The sequence below is a fragment of the Musca vetustissima genome, unplaced genomic scaffold, assembly GCF_032173495.1.
Source record: "Musca vetustissima isolate MV318-11 ecotype Yass unplaced genomic scaffold, APGP_CSIRO_Mvet_v1 utg22059, whole genome shotgun sequence".
In the NCBI taxonomy this organism is placed as follows: domain Eukaryota; kingdom Metazoa; phylum Arthropoda; class Insecta; order Diptera; family Muscidae; genus Musca; species Musca vetustissima.
Genome location: NW_026880791.1, coordinates 141,481 through 163,511, shown reverse-complemented (window position 1 = coordinate 163,511; position 22,031 = coordinate 141,481). Strand labels below are relative to the sequence as shown.

General features: G+C 35.4%; 2 protein-coding genes across 2 annotated transcripts in view; one reads left to right on the top strand and one right to left on the bottom strand.

Annotated features, from left to right (window-relative positions):
• Nucleotides 1–3,060: 3,060 nt before the first annotated feature.
• The window catches only part of LOC133326631 (phosphopantothenate--cysteine ligase), a 53,053-nt gene continuing 34,082 nt past the window's right edge, over nt 3,061–22,031 (top strand). Inside the window, exon 1 of the mRNA XM_061535262.1 lies at nt 3,061–3,197. Coding sequence (XP_061391246.1) covers nt 3,072–3,197 — 126 coding nt within the window. The 5' untranslated portion in view covers nt 3,061–3,071. The remainder of the gene's footprint in view (nt 3,198–22,031) is intronic.
• LOC133326633 (L-2-hydroxyglutarate dehydrogenase, mitochondrial) lies at nt 10,082–11,512 on the bottom strand. Its single transcript, XM_061535264.1, has 2 exons — nt 11,397–11,512; nt 10,082–11,337 (listed from the first exon to the last, which is right to left on the bottom strand). The coding sequence occupies exons 1-2, from the start codon at nt 11,510–11,512 to the stop codon at nt 10,086–10,088; spliced, it is 1,368 nt and encodes a 455-aa protein (XP_061391248.1). The 3' UTR covers nt 10,082–10,085.

Sequence of the window (22,031 nt, the reverse complement as noted above, 5' to 3'; positions counted from 1 at the left end):
TCTACTTTCGGTATTGATCAGATAATATTTAGGAGATGAAAATGGGCCGAACAGTATATTTATGTCTGGGATTTTAGTCGCTCTAGAGGTCATAATTATAAGCCGAACATCACAAATTTATAAGCTCATCCGTCTCATTCAAAAGAATTTGTTTTTCCATCTAATGATTTCTTCGCGGTGCTCTTTAGGAGATGAAATGGGCCAAAAACTTTATTTTTGCTTGGTTTTCTAGTCTCTCTAGAGACTACACGTTCAAAAGAATTTTTTTTTCAACCAAGGATCTCTGTGCATGGCTCTTTGAAATAATTTTTTCTACCCTCTATGGACCCTTAAGTGCGGATTTTTAAAAGTATTTGCTTTAACGAAATCTGTTCCAACATCTACGAATCTCTAAGTGTGGATTTTTTAGCATTTGCTTGAACATGTATGGACCTCTAAGAGAGTGTTTTAAAAGAATTTTCTTCAGAATATATGGACCTCTAACCTTAAATTAAAACAAATTGTTTTACCTTTATCCGTGGGGTTTTAAAACAATTTGATTTACAATCTTGGTCGACCGTCTTTTAAAGTAATTTATTGTGCCATTTATACATTTAAATAAATCGTTTTTTATGGATTTGTTTTAACATCCTCAATAGATATTTAAAGAGTATTTCTAAATATTTTAATGAATTTGTTCGGCCGTCTAGGCCCTCTAATATTAGGTTAGGAATGTCCGATCTGATCCAAACTGATAACATTTCTTTCAAACTCATACTAAGTTCAAAGATTGGGGAAATCGATCCATTCCTTCTGGTATCACCGCCACCGAATGGTAAAAATTGTAATGAAAATTCATTTTATAATATCATGCGAACAGAGCACCTGGTTTAAAACCAAACTATCTAGTATTTCCCCTACGTAGGGTCAACATTTTGAAGCTTTGTAAATCTTATATTAAAAGATCTGAATATCTAAATTTCATCCAAACTTTACTCATCGTAATAGTTTTACCTAGCCCAGATCGAATCCAAAGATGGGACCCATCGGTCCACTCTGGTCAACTATTCGAAAAAACACATACTTTTTATAGAGGGAATAAAAAAAACTGTATTTTATTCCGTAGACCTCCATGACTGTGGGTATATATCTGTCGGCAACAACGACTGACACTTTTTTACTTGTTTAACCATCAATCCGCTCGACTGTCTAGGAGTTCCTAATTTTTGGATTTTTACATAATTTGTTTAAAGATTTTATTTCTAACATCTATGGACCACAAATCGTAGATTTTAAATTGAATTTATTCCACAATTTGTGGATTTCCAAGCGTTGGTCTTTCAAATGAATTCGTTCTAGCATCTATTTACCTTTAAGAATAGATTTTTTCCGACATTTTTGGATATATAAGCGTGGATTTATTTCTAATATCCGTCTGCTGAATTCACGATAGACTTTGCTATATTTTTCTCCCATCAAATGGCTGTAATTTGTAATTTTTAAATATCTCTCACACAAAAATACCGCTTAATTTCTGTTTAGCGAAATTAAGGAAATTTTAATTCACACCACAAGTTTGTTATTTGTCTACAATTACAATTGTTCCTCATTGAAGTCTAGTCTTCAATATGCCACATTTGTTATCCAGTAAATAAATTTCCAATATAGATAACTATCACACATTCTCCATATTTCATTTAACTGTGTACACTTCCCATTTATGACTGTTGGAAATGATGGAGAAAAATTCATATTTATTGTGCGAAAGATGGTAGACAACACAACTCAGCACGTTGTACATCATCACTTGGTGTTACTGGGCCATTCATTCGCTTTTGGTCGAACATGTTTGACATGTTTATTTCATCATTCCCATTTTATTTTGTAATATTTCCGTTTACCTTGGAAAAAACTGGAGAGGATATAAAACTATTCAATTAACAAATGTAGTTGATTGTGTTCAACATGTTGGGGGGTTTTTGACACTAACACAGACATTTCCTTGCCTCTCCATCTTCCTCCTTCTACCACTGAACGCTTGGATTATTTATTTGTAACATAACATGTTTTTGTTGCCATTGTGAAATACATTTTAATTATTTTAATTGATTTTGCAGTGTATATCCTGACCAACTGGTCAGTCGACCATATATATAGATGGGGTTCCTCCTCTTCCTCATGCTCCCAATAACCACCACTTTTCTTCAACGAACTTGTAATAATTTTCATTCTTCTTCTTTTTTCGTTGCAGTAAAAAAACAAACTTAACAAAAAGGAGGCTAAAGGAACAAAAACAAAAAAATACTGAACAAGGACTATACAAAGTTGATCCCATCAAAAACTGGTGTGGGTGAATGTGAGTGGCCTTAATACATAAGACCGAATTGTTGTTGGTCCAGAGTGTATTTTAATGACAGCTATATAATATCCTGTTCGTCAAGCAAAAAATAAAACAACAAACTACAACGTGGAACATTTATCGAAAATCAACAACACAAGTTTTATATAATACAGGAAATAACTTGATTGTTAACAAGAAGAAGATTTTTTATATAAAGTGCATTACTAAAACAGAAACAACAAGAAAAAAACACCAACCAAAAATATAGAACACATTAAGTTACAGTGTAAACAACAACAAAAAAACTGATTTTTTTTATATCCTTGCTGAACAAATTACATGAAATAACAACGTCAGAAAACTATTATAATAATCATCGTCATCAGACCATATCCTTTGTTGTTGTATACCCGAGAGTAACAAAATAACAATAGCAACAAGAAAAAAACAATAGCAACAAGAAAAAAACAAACAAATAAAATACATAAATATTTGTTCGTTTCTGGTCCATTATTGACTTGCTGCACAGCTGAGGAAAATCTACAGTTTTGTATTTATAACCCCAGCCACCATAGTCATCGCCATCGCCTAATTTAAACGGCAATATTAACTGTGGTATCAACATTAGTCGTTTGGCTTGCTTGTAATAACAAACCACATCGTTATCCATCTCTTCTCTCGCTCTCCACAACATTGCTCAGCAGTAGCGGCAGGAAATAACTCGGCTCAAATAAAACAAACTATCTTCATTATGTCAAACTGGGAAGAATTCTACAATACTCATCTGCCTCCAGCAGATTTTGAGGATAATCGTTCACTACTAAAGGAATTTTGTGAACGTCATAATCGACTGCAAAACCGTATCGTCCTTGTAACAGTAAGTTTAAACAATGTATATACTTATATATTTTTTATTATTTTTATTAACGTTATGATATTTGATACTTTATATAATAACGGTCCAGTTGCTGATAGTAGACATCAGAATTTAGCGTTTGGCCATATCGAAGCAACTCACAATAAATTATACCCTTCCAGTCCCACCTATTTTTTCTGTTAATTGTTTTTTTTGTTAATTGGTGTGGCACCCAAACATCGAGCTCCTTTTTGAATCCAGTTTTGTGTAAATAGTTTAAAACGGTTTATGGTCGATGTTACGTCTGCGATGTTACGTCTGCTAAAATGCCGGTCCACTTCGATCATTTCTCCCGTTTTATCGACATTTTTGACGACCTAATGGATTTATTTTCCCCCAACCTAATATATTTACTAAGCTGTCTTGTGACAGAACATTAGTTCCATAAGCCGAACTTAAAAAAGATTTCCAGGCGCAGTTCTTCCAATTTGAAAGACCATGTTCCGAAATGTTCTCTTCTACTTGGTATTTCCATCTAATTCGTGGCTTCCCCTTCTGCATGAACCCCTCAGTTTTTATATGCCTTTTGAGCAATTCTCACGACATGACCTAGCCAACGTAGTCGATGTAGATCGGCACATAGATCATCCGGAGAATTTTTCTATCAAACACTCCAAGAGCTGCCTCATTTGCTTGTGCAAGTACCCATGCTTCAGATCCCTACAACAGCACGGGTAATATCAGCGTCTTGTAGAGTGTTAGTTTGGTCTGGCGAGTTGCTTACTCCGACCATAGTAGCATCTGTTGGCCAACACTATTCTCCTCCGGATTTCAAATCTGATGTTATTGTTTTGTTTATGGCGGTACCGAGGTATATAAAATCTTTAACTACCTCGAAGCTGCAATTCTCAAGTTACACGGTTGGTCCGAGTCTACTGGATGTCTTGCGTGTTGGTCTTCTCGCTATTTACTTCCAGTCCGCTGAGCGGAGTGGGCTGTCGAATGCGGCTTTGTATTCGACGAATAAGTAGAATGTGTCGATGTATTTTACGTGGGCCTTTTCCATTCCATACCGATGTCCAATATCATTGACCATTGGCTTCAGTCATTCACACAGTACCTTTGCTTCTCGTATGACCTTTTCCAGCAGGATGTTAAAAATGTCACAATATTAAATGCGATTGGAAGGAGGCTACTTCCTCTATAGATGGCACATATCGTCTTGTCTCTTTTTTGTGCACTGCGCGTAGCCCATCGGCACCAGCTGCTTTTCTTCTTCAGCCGATTGATTGCTATTTGACCTCATCTTGGCTAGGTGGTATACGGTCTATACCGTCATCTCTTATTTGTTTTGTGGTATCTTCTTCACCGCCACTATTTGATACCAGAAGTTTTTCAAAATGTTCCTTCTAAATTTTCAACACGCTGTCTGTATCTGTCACCAGGTTTCCATCTTCATCTCTACAGGAGGATGTGCCTGCAATTCTTTGTCATTGTGCTTCTAGACTATTATAGGGACATGAAGTCCTTTCGTCAAGCAGTTGGGTAATATGAGCGGAGTAGGCTTCTGCTACCTGTTGTGTTTACAGCTTTTCGACGACGAGTTTCCTTGTTGTGTTAGATCGCACCTTTGCTGCTACATTAAGACGAGTGCGAACCTTGGCTGCTACAACGTAGTGGTCCCAAATGATATTAGCTCCTCGATTGAACGTCTAAAAAACTGGATGAATGCCTTCCGTCTATCGCAACATGATAAACTTGATTTCGTTGCTTGATCAGGAGAAATGCATGTGACCTTGTGTATTTCGAGGTATTTCGAGATGCTAGAATCTGTTGCTGCTAACTACCATGTTTTTGCTGCCGCGAAGTTAGTCAACCTCATGCCGTTGTCGGATGTTTCTTCATGGAGGCTGAATTTTCCGCCGGGGATCCAAAAAATATTTTCCCTTCCGATTTTTTGCAATAAAATCTCCTAGCAGAATTTTAATGTCATGGCCAGGCCTAAAAAACTGGATGAATGCCTTCCGTCTATCGCAACATGATAAACTTGATTTCGTTGCTTGATCAGGAGAAATGCATGTGACCTTGTGTATATCGAGATGCTAGAATCTGTTGCTGCTAACTACCATGTTTTTGCTGCCGCGAAGTTAGTCAACCTCATGCCGTTGTCGGATGTTTTTTCATGGAGGCTAATCCGCAGACAAACAAGACAGAAAGTTTCATGGCAACTACCTTTCCGCCGTTTACATATTTCCTGTAAAAAAATATTTTCCCTTCCGATTTTTTGCAATAAAATCTCCTAGCAGAATTTTAATGTCATGGCCAGGCCAGCGGTCATATGCAGTTTCTAGGCGCCTGTTCTGTACAACGTGCGCACATTCCAAATGCTGATCGCGGTCCTTTATACGTTTGCGGGGGTCAAGAACATTGGGGGGTTTTCTTTTTCATTGTTTTTTTTTTCATAGTAAGAAGGGTTTTCCGAGTGTGGGCAACTAACCCAACGCCTCAACCCATTTCTTTATAGTTCTTATGGATGAACTCGCGGCACATATCATATTTTTTATTTATTTTTTTTTTAAAGATGGACAACATATGTCCAGTCCTTTCAAATAAGGTAAACCTCAAATAAGGTAAAAAACATATATAAATTGATATGGTTCACAACGATGTATATTTTCACGTCGTAATATATTTTCTGTTTTTTTTTGCTATCTGCCAATTACTTTAAATAAAACTTTAATACTTACAATTTTATATACCTCCTTCTCTTAAATAATCAAACTGAAAAAAATCCTCCATCCCAATACCAGAAATTCCTTTTATCATAAATTATGAATGTGTGTGTATTAATTGAATTACCGTTACAAACTAACACACCTTCAGGATATAATTGTATATAAGTTGTGTGACACCTCCAGCTGTGTATTATTATTATTAATAATACCACATATAAGCAAAAAATTCCAAAAATACAAAGAAGAAGAAAATGATTTATTATTGATGATAACACTAAGGTGTTAGAATAGTAATAACAATATTAATGATAAAATATCATGAATATTTTACATGCAATGTCCGAAAAAAAGGAAATGCCCATGGCAATAATATTTTATGCGAGAGCCGAAAGAGTGTGCAAGTGAGAGTAGCCACACGAAACGTCAAGCGCTTGATTGGAAGAAAATTAAAACATTTAATTATGTTAGTAGGTATATGTATTTGATATGCCATACAGACATAATACACATTTCACACGACACAGGGTCAAAGGAGGGAATATCAGAGAATATCATTACATATGGACATGTGTAGCTTTGTACTGTTACTTTATATATTTATATACAAGAAGAAATGTAACACTTAGCTCCTTAATTTACGCCAAGCGAGTCTAAGTTTGCTTAATGGCAAAATTACTTTTGTAAATATGCTTTTGTTGTATCACTTTTCGATACTCCCAAGCAAACTGTATGTATGCGGTAATTTTGAACGACATTGAAAAATTGCCTATTTGACTGTTTATTATGCACACAATTATGCGATGTGTAATTTGAAACATTATGAAAATTGCTTACCAACAGCAGCTTCATAGTAACAGCAGTAATGAAACATTTCCGGCATGTAATAATTTAGGGAATTACTCCTTTTTACGATATACACACATGAGAAATAAATTACGGAAAGTTATGTGCAGTAATTTGATATATTATTTTAAATATTTCAAGTCTGGATGATACTGTTTTACTCCCCATACTTACTAACCTATGGTTGTGATGGTATGTACTTGGCAAGAGAACATTTCTGCCAAAAACAATACGTGTCCAAAGATCTGCATCGCTTTTTTTTTTGTTTTTAATCGCCTCATGAAACACTTGGTGGAGGCTATCTTACAAACTCTACTTCTACCTGACATAGATATTCCTTTGTCTTCCACCATCTACCATGGTGCCAAGGATTTTTGATAATTCTTGGTCCCTTCGTAGTTTGCGATTGATTAGACATTTCTGGCATCATTTTCTCCGACGTTCTTGGGCTATCTTGACGCGCTATGTCGGAAGTCTTTCGCAATATGATTGGGATAGCTTTATGAGAACTTCCGGTGAAAATTTTAGGTTCCTTTTTATCTGAAGGAAGGTGAGCTCCGAGAACAGCATTCAAATCAGTAAGAATGCTTTTTAGATCGGATCGAAAGACAATATGATCTGGAGGTTATCTTTCATAACGTTGGACCGCTCTCATTAGATCACACAGAACCATACTGACCCGCATGGTTGGATAAGTTTTATCCTCTATATAATGATTAGGAAGATTATCCCTGAAGCACCCAAGCAGATACTGAAACGAAGGCATATTGACATGCTGACGGGTGTCATGATGTTGTACCCTGTTCTCAGGGCGACGTTCTAACAGGTCTTAAAACATCTTCATTGCGTAGCCTATCGAATTTTAAGAGGTCAACAAGGTTTTCTTATCTGCGCCCGAAGTGCTGCCGGCAAAGCGATTGAGGACCCTATTCCTACTTTCGTAGATAAATTGTGGTTTGCGACAAACTATTGGAACATGCTGATGATGCCCCCATCGACCTGGGGGGGTCACTGGTGGGTCGAAAAAGGCAGTCAATTTTTTTGAACAAGTTTTGTAGAGCAAATTTTCAATGAATCCAAAATGTCGGATCAAATTAAGGGTATCCCCCAAATTTTGACACGTTTCTCTGGGAGTGTATATCTATCGTTACAAACAAACAAACCTTAACATGCATTGGTATTCATTTACCAGTCCAATGAACATTTTGAAAATTTAAAATCGAGAATGGGGGAGGTCCCCTTAAGAATTTTTTTTTTAATTTCTGATCATATTTGTATATAAAACTAGCATGAAATCGTTGGTGTATGTATAATGGGCATAAAACTATCACAAAAGCTTAATTTAAAATATGAACCATTTGGTTGATAACGTGTCAATTTGGTTGTAAAAAATTGGGTTCCTGGTCCATAGTGCCTGATACGGACTTGACATCTAAGCCTGAATAACTTGTAAAGGTGTATCAAATACCTGACTGCAAATCGTGAAACACTGTTGCTCAAGAGGTCTCCTAACACCCCAGCGTTACAGAAGAAAGGAGGTGACCTAAGATTGGCTATTTAACACGTCAATATAGCCTCGTCGATATTTACAGCTTTTCTTCATCCTAATTCTGAAGTGTATATCTCTACAGTGAGTTTGATCTCCTTTTTCCTTTGTCCCAGCAGTTGACATGGATTGAAGTTCTGCGTCGAGGCTCCTGAGACCTTTTATTGCGGCTTTTACGTAGAAGATCTCACGAATTTCAACAATGTACGACATTAATAACTGGTCCTTTTTCTCAGATATTGATCTCAGGTTAGGTTAAAAAGAGGGATGGTTTACACAAAGGCCTGTGAGTGGCCTGTCGTGATCTATGAAAGTTAGAAGAATTCATATTTAGATTTGTTTTCTCTAGTCTTCTAGGAATTCTATTTTAATTATGAACTCCTTCAGTTTTTCATCCATTGGGTTCGGAAGCATGGCACAGGAAATTATCGCAACAAGGCTATATTTCAAACGTTTTGAAAATTTTTAAGATTCCCCGTGTCCCCTTCTATCTAGCTGGTCAATTTCAAATACCAGACGGATAAATCATCAAGATGTATTTGATTTCTTTTGTGATGTATTGAAAATTTATAGATTAAATAATAGAAATGTAGGAGGCGAGATAACACAGCTCATTGTGTGGTAGACGTTGATACTGTTGACATAGTTTCGTATCGGCATGTTTTGTTTGGTAGCACGCAATGAAAAAGTGTTTAATAACAAAAAATTTAAAGAGCAACAACAACCATAACATGAGGAGAACGATAATCTCGTTGATAATATTTCTCATTTATCTACATATATATGTATGTTGTGAACCTACTATTCTTTAATGTTAAAAGAAAACAAAATAACAATACACCATCACTACGATATTTTGATACAATAAATGTCCAAATACGTTTCAGACAATCCGTCCGGCATGTGTGCTTAATAACATAATAATTACCTTATTGCCCATTTTTCGTAATTTTTGGGTCCTAGCTGAATTTGAAACTACATTTTTCAAACGAAGTCCTCAGGAGATTCAATACCTCCTCGTAGAAATTTGTCAATATTCACTCTTGTAATATCGGTAATTTGTCATAAGAGATTCATATACGGAAATGGATCTCTTTATATAACCATATGTCTTCATATCACACTATTTTATGTCTGCCACTAATTTATGTAGTCCACGATCGATTTTATGTATTTTGAATGTCCACCTCATTGCTGAGGGAATGCAAAGTTCGGCCCATTAGAACTTAGCTTCGTTGTTACATGTTTTATATAACGGAAGTTTTTAATCGTAAGATGACATTTCCAATTCGTCGTCAGTAACTAAAATTAAATGTAGAATTTTTATATGGAATACCTATACAATATATAGCTACATGGAATACCAACATGTTATTTTTCTCCCGCTAAGAGTATCGAAGCAAATATTTAATTTATACAATACCCCAGAAACCTACATAAATATTCATGAGTTGTCTTTCTTTTCAAAATTAAAAAAAAATATTGAACTTGAAAATAAAATCTCAAAGAAACCGATTTTCAAATTAGATATTCTCTTTTATAATGCATTGTAACAAAATTCCAACATTAGTCGAACCCCCATTGGTTGAATAAGAAAAGAAAAGTTTTTCATTAAATTAAAAATCAACAAACCTTTTTATTTCGTTTTTTGTTTTTTTTTTTTGTTTAAATATTTAGTCAAAAATAAAATTAATAACAAAATGCATTTTTTGTTTAAATAGTTTTCTTGTTATTTTAAATCGTCCTTAACACATAAATCAGTACATACATCCATCTGTACACACACTACTTTCCAATGCCAAATTCATGTTCAATTTTATCGGCAACCATTTTAGCAATGGCCAAACTACTGGTAGCACCAGGCGAGGGAGCATTACGGCAGTGCAGCACTCTTGTTGCAAGAGAACCCGCACCAACACCACGATCAAAAACAAAATCATCCACTAAATTACCATCCATATCTAAAGCTTGAGCACGAACACCGGCTGGGCCACGTCTAACATCGTATTCGGTAATTTCAGGAATAAATTTCTGTAAATCCTTAACCTGTAATGGTATAAATGCAGATTTGCTCATTTCCTTAAGACCAAAGCCAATGTATTTTGAGGCCATTTTAAGGAAACCAGGATAGCGAAGAGCATCAAACAATTCCAATAGATTCAAATCACCCCATCTGTAACCTTCACGTTTGAAAGCCAAGACGGCATTAGGGCCGAGCCAAACACTGCCATCCATACGTGGTGTAAAGTGGACACCAAGGAAGGGGAAACGTGGATCAGGTACTGGGTAAATATTGCCGCGAACCATGTGACATTTTTCCTTGGCCAACAGTAAATATTCACCACGGAAGGGTATAATGCGTGGGGAGGGTGGGCAGCCGGTCTTTTCGGCAATTAAATCCGATTGTAAACCACCACAGGTGAGGACATTGCGAGATCTGATCACTTGATGAGGACGATCACCACGAATTGTGACAGGGTATTCGGAGGAACCTTCATTCTTAGATTCTTCAAATTTGCTTACTTTGAAATCCAAATAAATATCACCACCGGCTTGTTTGAAATCTTGACCGAAATGTTCCGTTACCAAACCCCAGTCAACAATACCAGTTTGAGGACTCCACAAGGCCTTGACACCCTTACAATAGGGTTCAACTTCTTGGATTTTGGAACCTTCAATCAGCTGCAAATCAGGTACATTATTCTTCAGACCACGTTCATGTAAATCCATAAGACGTGATACTTCCAATTCATCGGTGGCCACAATTAATTTGCCACATTTCTTATAGGGAATACCTTTGGCATCCAAATACTTGTAGGCCAAGTGTAAACCCTCCACACATAGTTTTGCCTTTAACGTTCCAGGTTTGTAATAAATGCCGGCATGAATTACACCCGAATTGTGGCCACTTTGATGGAATGCCAATTTGTGTTCCTTCTCCACAACGGCAATTTTAAGGGACGGATGACGCATTAATATTTCCCGGGCAGATGCCGTACCGACAATGCCGCCACCAACCACGACCAAGTCATAGTCTCTAAAAAGAGTGGGGTTTTATTAATTTTATTGATTTTCTTCAATTTTTTCATTCATTACTTGGGTTTTCCTTGTGTATGTTGCCATCTTTGACCTCCCGCAGCTGTTGCAGCACCACCCAACGATGAACGTAAATTATTTAACGAACGCAAACTCTGAATTTGTGTCCTCAACATATTTTTTTGGTTTTTTATTATTTTCTATTATTATTTTTTTCAAATTTAATAACTACCACACGACACACCGAACCAAGAACATCGAACGAAGACCTTGCTTAACCTTGACGTCGTCGTCGTCTCCGTACAATTTTCCTCTGGAACGATATCAGCTGATAAACAAAAACGAAATGTGACTGACTGAACTGAAAAACAGCAGCAAAGCAGCAGACAGTGAATCCAAAACACACGCACTTTACTACTACAGCGTGATAGGGTTGCCGTGTAGTACAAAAATGTGGGGGATTTTGCTTTACAAGTAATTCCCTCGGTAAATGAAAAATGCTATATTATTTGAGTAATTAAAATAGGAAAACAAATTATATATAGTTTTTTTTTTTGTTTATTTTATTTTTTAAAATTTGTCCCAAATTTATTTGTAGGCTCCATATTATTAAGTGTCTTAGTCGAAATTTTTTTCAGCGAATCGGCTATAATTTTATATTTTGATTTAACATTGGGTGGCAAATCTTCCTCCATATACATATCGGTCTATCTTTGGGTATGGCCCTCATATAACGGTCCAGTTCCGGTTGTTCTGTGTTCGATAGCTCTTATAAGGTGTAACAGATTTACTCCAAACTCTGCACGTAGTATTATTTCTTCTTAACTTAGATTAAGCTCGAATATGATCCAATCGATCCGTTTTTTCTGGTACCTCAATCATAAAATCATCAATATTTTTCTAAAAATGAATTTTATATTATAATGCTCAACGGAATATACAATTTCATACAAATTGACACATGAAGATAGGGTCAATTGGTCCATACCTTCTGGTATCTCACCCACAAAGTGTCAACATTTTTAAAACTTTTAAATATAATTCAAACATTGATTTGCCAAATGTAGGTCGAGTGCAATGACGGGATTTCCTTTTTCCTCTGGTACCTCTCTCAAAAAGTGTAAAAATTTAGAAAATTTCTTATGAATCAAATGGAGTATCCGATTTGGGTGGTAAATGACATTTCTTATATTTAGTGGATCTATCGGATTAATAGGTCCATCATTTGTTGTATCTCCACCAAAAATGTCAGGATTAGTGTACACTACATACGATATTTCATATTATAGGAGTATATATGTCTGTGGGAAGTACCGACTGACACTTTTTACCTATTTGTTTTACTGTTCTAACTTGAGTAACTGAAATTCGGCGACCTGAAAGGGTGTTGTGTATTATGTAGACCTTAAACACATTACTTAGTTTCTCCGAGGATTGTACTTACCCTGTAATTTTGAATTGTTTACCTAACCTGCATCAGTTCAATCCTGTTTAATAGTACTGTTGATATACAGACTCTCTTTTCTGTATTTCTGTACCTCTCTCTAGTTCGTGAATATCCTTCCTGACATACCTAGGGTATTTATTGCATCGACAATATCTTGTATTTTATTTTTCCAGCTGGGAACTAATTATTCGATTTAGCAGCTTCATTCTTCTATATATAATATTCTGCAAGGAGCCCACGCTTATATATTCTCTCCTGCAGGGCTGCTTTTAAAATAGTCTTTGAGATATTTACTCGTTTTTTGGGGATTGAATAAAATATTGTTTAGAAACTTCGTCAGTCGGGCTTCTTGGAAAAATTTTTGTTTAAAAAAAAACGATTTTCTTGGGTGTTAAAAATATGTTTAACAGGCTTTTTAAAAAATATTTAAAAATTCACGCCTTTTTTTTGAGTCAGGAAAAAAATTCTTCAGAAATCCACGTAGGCTTTTGGTGTTAAAAAATTTTAAAGCACGTCATTTGATTAATAATTGGCTTAAGTATTTTCTAAGTAAATATACATATACTTGCGGACCCAGCGAACACTTAGAAAATCCGATTTCTCCAATTTTTCGACTTTTCTTGAGGCTCAAAATACCTTCTCACTGCGATTACAAACAACGGTAAGAAAATATGAGTGAAATCAGTCCAGCCCTTCTCAATTTTGTGTTACCATAAATTTTTAAAGTATTAAATATTTAAAAAAATTCGAAAATAATTAATTATTATAAATTTTTATTAAATAAATCTAAATATTATAACCTAAAAAAATTAAATTTCGTTAACCCAGTGGGTTTCAATTGTCAATACCTTTGCATATATGTCAAATAAATCCTCATAAAGTAGGTTTTGAATACTTAATTCTTATTTTTGGTATTTCAATAATTCCGTCTATGAACATTTTTCTCCCCAGTTTTTCTTAAATTTAAAAATGAAAATTGGTAACCCTACCAAATGGTATTCTTATCACCCATCAGCTGTGCTCCAGTCAACCCATTTAATTCTTAATATTTCACCATGAATATTGACGCATGGCAACTGTCCAAAAAATTTTATTTTGAAAAGTCTTTTTCAACATGCCAATTTTATTTTCAAACAAAAAACTCTTAATACATATAAAAGTTCATATAAATGGATACAGAAAATGTTTTTCAACATTTTTCTATTGCATTGAATTGTGCCTTTGCTTGTGACTCACTTTGTCATGTTGTTATACACATGCTAACAGAATTCTCACCATTGCTGCATTGCCGCAAAATTTCACCATGACAATTTTCCTTCTGGTTGGCGGTGGTTTACCCACAGCCAGTTGAATGAACGGCAGTGTACTTGTTAAAATGATTTTGTAACATGGCAAAAAAAGAAAAAAATAAAATAACGAAAAAAAACAAGCAAATACAAAGTGTATACACTAAACAAGTTGTAGCTTTCAGTATTTTTTTAGTTTCGCCAATAGGTTGGCAACGCTGATGTTTGAAAACTGGAAGCAAACAATGAAATAAATATTTATTTTTCTTATCAAATTTATTTTTATAATCTTCAAAATTAACACTTATTCTATCTCAAATATTATTTTCATTGTTGTTTTTGTTATATGCTGTTATCTTTGTAAAATGTTGTTCATTTGATGTTAGCACTAATGCATTGTTAGATATGATTAATCTAATAAAACAATTAACCCATTTCGTGCCACTGTATGATTACTTTTTGTGGAATGTTTTCATAATTTTTCTTTCAACGATATTCAAGGGAATTTAAAATACGAAATTCTTGTATTATATATTTCATAAGGAAATTTTTTATTTATTTTTGAATATATTTAGTTTTAATAAATACGGATTTAATAAAACAATTATTTTGAAATTTAGAACTGTAGTTTAAAAGAAAACTAGTTTATAACAAAACTATAGTTCTAAATTTTAAAGTAATAGCTTTATTAAATCCGAATTTATTAAAAGAAACCTTCTACTATAAAATTTCAAATTTGAGGGTTACCTTTTTTTTGGCGAATATGGCTCGATATTTTCTCTTTAAACGATATTCAAGGGAATTTTGAGATTTGTTTAAGAAGTATTTTGAATTGTATTATTTATAAGAATGACTTTATTTATGCGCGATTAACTATTCTCGGACCTCTCTGATAAATATATTAGTTTTTTAATTAATTAATATAGTCGATTTAACATTTTGACATTTTTCAATGGATTAATATTAGGTTGGGGAAATATAAATCCATTATTTTTCCGGTAAAATCTACCATAAAACTGTTTTAAGGGAACCCCTCCCATTCTCGATTTTAATTTTTCAAGATTTTCAATGGACTGGTAAATGAATACAAATGCTTGTTAAGGTTTGTAACTTAGCACATATATAATTGAAGATTTAAAAGAGAAGAAAAATAATTTACAAAAAATTTTTGTTATTGTTTTGTTGTTGTTTTTTTGTAATTAAAGAAAAGTCTTTATTTTTGATGGCGGGCATGATAACTCCTCACTGGAACATCGGAATCCGAAAATTCCAACGGTGTTAGAAAGAGTACATGTCTGGCTCTCGTAAGAACTAGGATTATTGACTTCGCTCTAAAATTAACAAAATGGTGGACCTTTGAAAAAATATTTTTGGAATTTTTTTTTTACCAAAAACCAAGTTAAAAAATAAGGAAGATCTTCACCGATTGACTTTATCCTTGTTCATACGAGAGCTATACACTACCAGAGAAACGTTGCAAAATTTGGAACCGATTGGATTATTAGTTTTTGAGTTATCTCAACACTTTTTGAAGATATACCCGATTTATTGTGTAAATGCAAAAGGGCTTCTCCAACTTTAAACGCGTTTTTCTCCAAACAGCGTTTTTGCGAATGGCGGGTCCGATAACTCAAAAGCTAATAACTTACTTTACTTAGCTGGCTTGTTACAGATCGGTTGTTCCATAAGCCGAGCTTAAAAAAAGATATCCATGCCCGTCGGTCTTGTGCGCATCTCCTCCAATTTGAATGACCACGTTCTAAGGTGTTTTTTCTACTTGATCTTTTCATCTAATTCGTGGCCTTCTCCTTCTGCGGGAACCATCAGTAGGAACGCATTGGGGCATTCTCATTCATTCGCACAACATGACCTAGCCACCGTAGTCGCTGCAGCTCAATACGACTGACTATGTCGATGTCCGCGTATAAATTGTAGAGCTTGTGGTTCATTCGACGCCGATATTCACCGTCGACGCAGATCGGCCCGGAGAATTTTCGTTTCAAACACCACAAGAGCTGCCTCAAGTGCCCATGTTTCAGATCAATATAACAGCAATGGTAGTATCAGCATCTTGTAAAGTGTGAGTTTGGTCTGGCGGGAGGTGGCCTTGTTCCTAAATTGCTTACATAGACTATAGTAGCATCTGTTGGCTATCACAATCTTTCCCCGAATTTCAAAACTGATGTCATTCGTTTTATTTATGGCAGTACCAAGGTATATAAAATCTTTAACTACCTCGAAGCTGTAGTTCTCAAGTTCTACAGTTGGTCGACGAATAGGTAGTATATGTCGATGTGTTGTGTCGTGGGTCTTTTCCAGGATTTGGCGCAGAGTGAAAATCTGGTCAATGGTGGATTTGCCAGGTCTGAAGCCGCATTTGTATGGTCCAATAATATCATTGACCATTGGCTGACCTGACCAGCATCTGATCGCCAGTCTTGAATAGTTCGGCTGGTAATCCATCGGCTCCTGCCGTTTTATTGTTCTTGAGCCGATTAATTTCATTTATGACCTTATCTTGGCTAGGTGGTATACACTCTATACCATAATCTCTTATTGGTTCTGAGTATATATTCATCACCGCCACTATTTGATACCAACAGCTTTACAAAATGCTCCTTCCAGATCCTTAACACGCTGTCTGTATCTGTCACCAGGTTTCTTTCTTCACCTCTACAGGAGGATGTGCCTGCAGCAAAACTTTCGGTTTAGTGTTTTACTCGTTGGTAAATTTTCCGGACTCCATTCTGACTCCTGTACATCTCGATTTGCTCACGCTCACGTTTTTCTTGTTCTTTCCTCTTTTTTTTTGAAAACATGTTTCTCTTCCTTATTTTTCAACTTAATTTGTGGTAAAATATGGGTGATTTTCCAAAAATATTTTTTCAAAGGTCCGCCATTTTGTTAATTTTTGAGCGAAGTCAATAATGCTAGTTCATAAGAGAGCCAGACAAATTTTGTAAATAATTTTTCTTTTTCTTTAAATCTTTAAGTTTTGATTTACCAGCCCATTGAAAATCATGAAAATTTGAAATCGAGAATGGGGTTATCCCTTAAAGGACACCTTCGATTTCAAGAAAAATCCATGTATATTTTTGCAGTATCTGAGAGAATATCAATTTATAATGACATAGGTTACATCAAATCAGTTGTTTGAGTAGAAAAAAATATTTTTTATCAAAAAATACTAGTCTAAACAAAACGATTATGAATAGAGTATAAGTTTATATCACACAGCTAAGATTTTGCTGATCGGCTCAGATTGCTTAAATTGTGACCGAATGTAACGTTTTGCCTTTAGGATAGGCTTAAATAAATAAACATCATTTTTTCTAAAAATGTAGTTTTGGGATAATATTGTGATATATTTTAATCAACCTGAATAGTTTAGCTTTGTGATGTATAATTTTACTGGTCAACATACCCCTCTATCTATGATCGATTTGATTAGACTGATATGTTTCTATAAAATCTATTGTGTTCCACTCAAACACCTGATTGGTTATTGCAAATATGATGCTGGGATATGAGGTGGAAAAAAAGTTATAACCCTACTGCATATACTCAGATAAGATATGCGTGTCACAAAGTTTCTAAGGGACTAACGTGAATCATATATATTAATACTGTATAACTTGGACATCACTTCCTTCCCTATCTCACACTTTTTCAAAATTATACGTTTTTTCACGATCATGCATTAACATATTGGATTCGATTTGATTTCATTTTATCCCCGAATTCTTTGAATTTGTAATTTGAATTCTAATAATAAAAATTCAATATATCCCGATATACACACACACACACATCTACTACAAATGATATCTATTCTACAAAATGTTCATAGAATCTTGGCATCATTTAAAATTCAAATTAATGACAAATTTTAATTTGACTTTATCAACATCGGACATCTGGACATTTGATCAGATAACTTCAAAATGATTTATAAATGTCCGATTATTCTCAACAAATGTATTCCCTTCTAAATTACAATTCAAATATCTGTTTACATTTGTGGCAAGGAATTAAAAATGCCATACTACAAAATAAGTTAATCGTAATTTCTTAGAGTAAAGACAAATTACTTTCATGAGTAGAAATTTGCCTCTCTGATATCCTCTTACGGCTATTACACCCCTCGCCTGCGAGAAATGCAATCTGTTCATTCAGTCAGCCAAGTCTCTCATTAAAATAATTAATGGCATGATTTCATTGTCGGTTGTTAGCTATATCATCGCACACAAGACCACATCATCATCAGTGTGGTCGTCGTCGTCATGGACCCTGAATGAAAAACCACGCACAAAAATTCACCATCATCCCAACTAAAGATAAGTAGAGAACAGCACCCACACAATTTCAATCTCCAACCGAATGCCCTGGGGTTCAATTTGGTTGATGGCGATAGTGACAACGATATGATGATGCGGTTAACATATTTATCCATTATCCTTTTGGTCGGTGTAATCATCTTTCATAGTTGATGACATTTTTCGCCAAAAAATAAGAAAGTGTTGAGTTAATTCCCAAGTGTTTAATTCGATGGTCTAGGCCGTTTGACCGTGAGGCATCTTAATTTTTGTGAGAAGGACACACAAGTTTGTAAAATCAGACGCTATAATATGAAATCATAGTAAAGTTAAGAAATGTATCCTTTAGAAAACTGGTGTGCAGTATTACATGTATGGGTTATAATTTCAAGTATAATTTTGGGTTAATTTGTCATATTTTAAGATATGGGGGTGGATTAACCGATGTTACACTAGATATGTAGTTAAATTATAATTTACTTAGCTTGCTTATGACAAAGCGGTTGTTCCATAAGCCAAGCGTCGGTCTTGTGCGCATCTCATCTAATTTTAAAGACCATGTTCGGAGATGTTGTCTTCTACTTGATCTTTCGATCGGATACGTGGCCTTCCCAGTCCACATGACCCATTAATTGGCTGGCTTTTATATGTCTTTTGTGCCGGGGCATCCTCATCCATTCTCACAACATGGCCTAGCCAACCAAGATCTATTAATAAGGTCACCAAGATAGCAATCGAAATCGGAAAACAGCTGTTTTTTTCTCAAGTCTAACGACAAAAATTTCGACTTTGTTTACGTTTTCATAATGGAATTCAATTCACAATAATGCATTTTGACAGCAACTTGAGAGGTATCGATAATCAGCTGGTCTCCCTTGGTGACCTTATTTATATGCCATGCTAGCCAACGTAGTCGCTCAGTCGATATGTCAATGACAATGCAGATATCCAGAATATATGCCACAACTCATGGTTCGTACGACGGCGATATTTACCGTCAATGCAGATAGGCCCATAGATCTTTCGGAGAGTTTTTCTCTTAAACATGCTTCTAATTCATACAATAGATTTTCTTGTTGCGTGGGAGTTTGGTCTGGCGAGATGTGGCCTTGTTTTTAAATTGCTTACTTAGATCATATTAGCATCTGTTTCCTCCTAATGTTATTTGTTTTGTTTATGGCGGTACCAATGTATATAAAATCGTTCACTACCTCGATGTTGTAGTTTTCAAGTTCCACAATTGGTCCGAGTCTACTGGACGTCTTGCGCGTTGATATCGGCAGCTTGGTCTTTTCGCCATTTACTGCCAGTCCCACTTTGACCGATTCCTTCTCAATTGGTTCAAAGGTTGATGGTATCGCTCGCAATGTTCGACCCATTATATCGATGTCATCGGCGTAGGCGAGTAACATGTGTTTTTTGGTGTACAGAGTGCCATTTCAGTTCACCTTTGCATCTCGTATGACCTTTTCCAGCAGGATGTTGAATAGGTCACACGACAAACTGTCACCTTGTCTGAATTCTCGTTAGGTATTATAGGGCTCCGAGAGGTAAAGTTAAAGTTATCCTACATAGCCGTATTAATGCCGAATGCAGGCATGACTTTAAACACCTCTGAACGGATAGGGCTGTCGAATCCAGCTTTTTTGTTGACGAATAGGTGGAATGTGTCGATGTGTTTTTCGTGGGTCTATTCAAGTATTTGGTGCAAAGTGAAAATCTGGTTAATGGTGGATTTGCAGGGTCTGAAGCCGCATTGGTATGATCCATTGACCATTGGCTTCCGTCGTTCACACAGCACGCTAAGTAGCACTGTATATGATTGAAGTGGAATCGAAACATTACGATTTCGTACATAAAGTTGTTTTCTGTCTGAAGGCAGATCATGTTTAAAGATGGGTGACCCCGAATTTTCTGTTTTTTTACGTTCTTGTTGGGTAGTATTTCTCTCTTCCAAAATGTATGTTTATTCGCCCACTTCTTATGGCGAGTCCCTTTAAACGGTACTCCAAATTTTTTTAAGGCTTTGAAATTGATTTTCAACCAAATTGTCTGCAGGTTGATAATTATTATTTGTATACTCTCAGCGTTGTTGCAAATTAAGTTATATACACTTTGATACGGCAAAAATATCCCCACCGACAATTTCTTAGACGCCATGTTTCTTTGGACGAAATCTTTTCCAGACAATTTGGAGTCGATTTACAAATGCACGTTTGACTGGCCGCCTGGTGCGCACGATAACTCATGCAAACTTTGCACATCGTCATCTTTCAAACTTAGTTGAAATTCGAAAATGGGGAATATCGGTCCACTTCTTTTGGTACCTACTGATCACAACAAAATTTACTTAATTTCCAATCTCTGAAAGTTTTAGGCGATTTATTAAACCGTAGCATGTACCATAAAAATATTCAAAAAACTGACTAACATATTTGTGTAGAGTTCGATAACCTTGTCGTCCCTCTCAACTCTTCATGATGATGGTCCATTACATTTAGTTTTAAATGCATTCCGTCCCTTACTGCATTGATCTCTGGCTAAAGACCTGTCCTCTATTCCCCACATCTAAAACCCTTTTCATCTGTTTTTTCTTTCAGTTTTCTCAAATAGTTGAAATAACTAATTTATTTCATTCTAAATAATCCAGTCTCATAATTTTCTCAAAATAATTATCGAAAACCAGAAACATGAAAGTCTAAATGTAAAACAAAAGAAAAAATACCCTGAAACATTTTCTAATTTATTGCATCATAAAAACACAACAACACAATAGTACCTGCCGCATTAACTTGCCTATGTGTGTGTGTGTCTGTCCATTTGACGTTGATGAAGATTTTCGTTTTTTAGTTTTCCTACAAAACCAAAACATTAAACCCAAATGTTACCCCCACATTGTTTTGTTGCTGCTGGCCTGACCATCAGATGAGAAGAAAAGTGCAGACGCGCCGATAATTTGAGAAACGATTCTCAACCGGTTTGAAAATGATGATGACGATCATCATCATCATCACTTTATTGTCATCATTACTGCTGACCCCCTCGTTTCCCTTTGAGTTAGTTTTTTATTTTTGTTTTTATTAAAACACGATACTATCTTCCGCACGAACATTCCCAGTAGGGAATCTACCTTAAGTGTTTTCGGGTGTGTGTGTCTGTTCTAAATTTAGCTGAATGTTGTATTTGTCTGTCGGATGGTCTCTAATGTTGTTTTGTTTATGTTGTGTGTCTATTCCAAACCCCCTTTGCCACCATTTGTTGCATGTGCTGTGTTTTCTTTTAGTAGGCAATACGATGATCGTGTTGCTGCCTAGTTTGAATACCACTGCTGCAATATTTCGATCAGCATAATTGTGAGAACAATTTATGCTTGAGTTGATTGTTGTGTGTGGGGTTGCTCAATTACAGTGAAGGATAAAAATAAGGGTATTTTTTAATTTTAATATTACAACAAAATTTTCAATTATTCGAAGGCGAATTACAGGGACTATTTTTAGATGGGCTTAAGGCACCCTTTATAGACGAGCTGAAGCGGGGAGCCTTTTTATATAGGTGATCTGTAGGGAGCCTTTATATGCGAGCTGTAGGGAGCCTTTATAGGCGAGCTGAAGCAGGGAGCTTTTATAAGCGAGCTGAAGCAGGGAGC

Bases quoted from the DNA above. Each gene is read 5' to 3' on its own strand.
- LOC133326633 (XM_061535264.1), bottom strand. From the start codon at position 11,512: ATGTTGAGGACACAAATTCAGAGTTTGCGTTCGTTAAATAATTTACGT. The intron at 11,338-11,396 runs GTAATGAATGAA...CACTCTTTTTAG, and splicing joins CATACACAAGGAAAACCCAA to AGACTATGACTTGGTCGTGG.